We start from the raw sequence: 4541 nt of genomic DNA, 5'->3' as shown, positions 1-4541 counted from the left end.
AATTAAAAATTTGGCGATTTCGGTCGGCAGTGGAAAAAATTTGATATCAGGGTCGGAATGAAATTCCGAAAGTTGGAGTAGGTTCGTAGTGTCATTTGTGATGTGTGTGCAAAGTTTGAGGTCATTTGGACCTGGTTTGGTTGGTTTCGGCATCGGTTGCCAAATTTGGAAATTTAGAAGTTCTTAGGCTTGAATCCGAGAATAATTTGGTGATTTGATGTTGTTTTGAGTGATTCGAAGGTTCGACTAAGTTGGTATGTTGATATATGACTTGTTGGTATTTTTTTGGTTGAGGTCCCGAGGGCCTCGGGGTGATTTCGGGTGATTAACAGATTTGTCGAAGTTGAGAAATGCAGCTGGAAGTTGTTGGTGTAAGGCTACTGGTGTGGCCGCACCTGCGGATGGTGAGCCGCAGGTGCGGATAGCATGTCGCGGATGCATAAAATGTAGGCATGGGCAAAGATGCAGTCATGAAGACCCCGTCTGGCGAGGAAAAGACTTTGACCCCGGTTCCAAAACCGGTGAAGGACAACAAAAGAAAAAGGGCCTCTACCTCCGAGGACCCAAAACTTAAGATAAAGACGGCTCGTAAGCCGAGGAAGAAGACTATCCCTTTGACCAAAGAATCATCTCGGTGTCAAAGGGATAAAGACGAAGAAGAAGAAGAAGAAGAAAAAAAAAATGACGGGTCCATATTGGTGGCCCGAGTGAAGAAAACCATCGATGCCTCAAAGGCAACTGGGTCGATAGCGTTTGACGAGGCTCCATCTCGAACTGAGGGGATGTCGGAGAAGGACTCGGGCAAAGTTCTCGAGTTTTTAGAGATCGAGGATGCCTCCCACCGAAGTCAACAAATGGTGGGTATATATGAAGGGGTCAGCCCTGAAGCTCTCCGAACTGAGGGGAATGCCCCAAGCGATTCGCTTGGGGAAATAGTAATCGGAGACTCACCTACTCTCCCGGCTTTTTCCGAATGGGCAATTCGGGAAGACCGAGCTTTGGAGACCCACGAGGTAGACGGGGCCCATGAGGGGATGACCTCTTTTGTGATTTATTTACCGGTATTGAGGATGTTGCCGACCCGAGTAACGCATCGGGTCTTTTCTTCGAGGTTCAACGAACCCTGAATCGGGGTAAGTCTCGATTCCCTTTGTTGATGTCATATTTTTCCATTTTCTGCCTAACTTTTTCTCTTTTTCATATAGGCTTTAGCTCTTTATCAAGAGGAGTTTTCCAAGTCTCGAACGGAGTTAAGCCGACGTGAGGACGATTTTCGAGGGCTTTCGGAGGAGAGAAATGCCCTCAAACTTCTTAATGGGCAAAAAGAGGAAGAGATCAAAGATCTTCGAGCCGAATTGGGCAAGGCATACCAAGATCAGACCGACCTGACCGAGCAAGTATTGATAATCTTAAAAACTCATGGGCTCAATTCGGGAACGGTGGCTAATATTTCGATCTCACAGTTGCAGCAGAAGCTTGAGGTGATCGGGCTGTTTCGTGAGGAGGTCGATACGATAAGGGTAGAGGCCTTAGGGTGGAAAGAAGGCATGGACCGCCTGGCTGCAGGGAAAGAGACTGCTCGAGCCCAATTATCATCGGCTGAAAGTCAACTCCAAGGCATGAAGGAGAAGAGCTCGATTCAAGCAAGAAAGATAGAGGAACTCGAGGCTCGGTTGGCTTCCGAACTTGCCAAGGCCAAATCTAAAGCTAAAAAAGCAAAGGCCGAGGTGGATGCATTCGTGTTCATCTATCGGGCCGATGCTGAAGTCGCTCAAGTACAGGCAAAAAAGGCAGCTGAGACCGCTCAAACTCGAGCATATTGGGTTGCTGAACTCGCCAAATGCCAATCTCTGAGGGAAACCTTCGAGGAGATCCATGCTCGAGGTTTCAATCTTACCGAAGAGATAAAAAAGGCTAAAGGGCTTGAAGCGGATGCCGGAGCCTTGGCTTCCGATGATGATTATGATGATGATGGGAGCAAGAGTGTGTCTGAGAGCGGGGAGGAGCCCGATAGAGAAGAGACTACCCCCGGAGAAAAGTAGGAAACTTAGAGTTTTTTCCATTTTGATTTTTTGTGTAGGGTCCTGATCGGACGTTGTAAATATCCTATATATATATATATATATATATATATATATATATATATATATATAAAGATCTTTTCCTTTCCCGGCTTGTCTCTGTTTTATTCTCTGCCTTGCAAAGATTTTGTTTCATTCATGTCTTATGAAAGTTTTCATAAATTTTGAGGCTTTAGGCAATTTGATCGAAGTTAGTCTTTATAACCAAGTGAGCGTTTGCTCGAACTTGAATTAAAAAGTATCCCTTAGGCTTTAATAGTTGAGTGTATTTGTTTTCTCGAATTCGAAGTAGTGTAGCTCGTAGGCTTTATGGTCGAGTGAGTGATTGCTCGAACTCGAAGTAATGTAGCCCCTAGGCTTAGTGGTCGAGTGAGTGCTTGCTCGAACTCGAAGTAATGTAGCCCATCGACTTTGTGGTCGAGTGAATGATTTCTCGAACTCAAAGTAATGTAGCCCGTGGGTTTTATGGTCGAGTGAGTGATTGCTCGAACTCGAAATAAGATTAACCCTTAGGCTAAATATAGCCCGTAGGCTTAGTAGTCGAGTGAGTGATTGCTCGAACTCGAAGTAATGTAGACCGTAGGCTTTATGGTCGAGTGAGTGATTGCTCGAACTCGATAAAGGATTATCCCTTAGGCTTTATGTACCCCGTAGGCTTTATGGTCGAGTGAGTGATTACTCGAACACGAAATAAGATTAGCCCTTAGGCTTAATATAGCCCGTAGGTTTAGTAGTTGAGTGAGTGATTGCTCAAACTCAAAGGAATGTAGCCCGTAGGCTTTATGGTCGAGTGAGTAATTGCTCGAACTCAAAGTAATGTAGCCCGTATTCTTAGTGGTCGAGTGAGTGATTGCTCGAACTCGAAATATGATTAGCCCTTAGACTTAATGTAGCCCATAGGCTTTATGATAGAGTGAGTGATTGCTCGAAGTCGAAATAAGATTAGCCCTTAGGCTTAATGTAGCCCGTAGGCTTTATGGCCGAGTGAGTGATTGCTCGAACTCGAAATAAGATTAGCCCTTAGGCTTAATGTAGCCCGCAGACTTAGTAGTCGAATGAGTGATTGCTCGAACTCGAAGTAATGTAGCCTGTGGGCTTTATAAGTTAGCGTGTAGGCTTATGTGGGGCTCGATCTTGTTGATTTTTCGGTTGGCAGTCCCCGTTTTATGGGGTAATGGTCGGCCCTTAAGCCTGTTTGCATAATAGATCGCGAAATAAAGGATGGATTCTGAGATATAAGATATCGGTAAAGGAGAAATTTCTCTTTATGTCATTATACACTTGTTCATGTTTTGTACCAGGGATCGAGCAAACTACACGAGCATGGTTTGTTTTGACCATTTGGCTCTTACTATTTTTCCTATCGAAACCCTATTGTCATGAAGTAACCTTCTTGCATCGAACTTAATATATTTGATGGTAATGCCTCCAGTATTCGTGGTTGATTATAAAGAGGCCTTGGATACTGTTGAATTGTTCTAAGTTAGCACGATCACTGGTTGCCTCATTAAAAACCTTGTCGAAAAACCCATTTGGGATAAAACCGGTCTAAGGGAAAAAGAGTGCAACGCGTGCTTTCAGGCCTAAAGGCTTCGAGGTGAATATTCCATCCTTGTTTCTGATCGATCACTGCAAGGGTTAATTTCTAAATATAAATGAGCATGGGGGGGGGGGGGGGGGGTTTGTACCTTAACAGTAGTAACGTTTTAGGTGCGACACGTTCCAATTGCTTGGTAGTTGTTTGCCGTTTATTACACCGAGCTTGTAGGATCTTTTTCCGATGATTTTGAGAACCTGATACGGTCCTTCCCAGTTCGAACCCAGTTTTCCTTCATTTGAATTTCGGGTGTTGAGGGTGACTTTCCTTAGCACTAAGTCCCCGATTTTAAAGTATCGAAGATTGGTTCTTCACTTATAATACCTTTCGATCCGCTGTTTTTGGGCGGCTAATCGGACGAGAGCCACTTTTTTTTTCGTCCAATAATTTTAGTCTCGTGTTAATCGTCTTGTTATTTGACTCATCTGTTGCATATTGAAACTTGAAGCTAGGTTCTCCGATCTCAACTGGGATAATAGCTTCGGCGTCATAAACCAACGAGAATAGTGTCGCTCCGGTACTCGATTTTGAGGTTGTGCGGTATGCCCATAAGACTTCGGGTAGTATTTCTCTTCATTTTCCTTTTGCGTTGGTTAATCTTTTCTTAAGATTTTGGATGATAGTTTTGTTGGTCGATTTGGCCTGTCCGTTTCCGTTGGGATGATAAGGTGTTGATATGATCCTTTTGATTTTGTGGTCTTCGAGAAATTTAGTTACCTTACTTCCGATGTATTGCTTTTCGTTATCACATAAAATCTGGGATGGCATCCCGAACCGACATATTATGTGGTCCCAAATGAATTCTATCACCTTATTTTCTCTAACTTTCTCGAAAGTCTGTGCTTCAATCCATTTAGAGAAAT

General features: G+C 43.8%; 1 protein-coding gene across 1 annotated transcript; it reads left to right on the top strand.

Annotated features, from left to right (window-relative positions):
* The first annotated feature begins 452 nt into the window (after positions 1-452).
* LOC138898418 (kinesin-like protein klpA) lies at positions 453-2042 on the top strand. The gene is made up of 2 exons (XM_070184484.1): positions 453-1013; positions 1206-2042. Exons 1-2 carry the CDS (start codon positions 453-455, stop codon positions 2040-2042), a joined length of 1398 nt encoding a protein of 465 aa, XP_070040585.1.
* Positions 2043-4541: the final 2499 nt, after the last annotated feature.

This window comes from Nicotiana tomentosiformis, chromosome 9 (assembly GCF_000390325.3).
Source record: "Nicotiana tomentosiformis chromosome 9, ASM39032v3, whole genome shotgun sequence".
Taxonomy (NCBI): Eukaryota; Viridiplantae; Streptophyta; class Magnoliopsida; order Solanales; family Solanaceae; genus Nicotiana; species Nicotiana tomentosiformis.
This window is presented reverse-complemented; position numbering and strand designations above follow the sequence as displayed.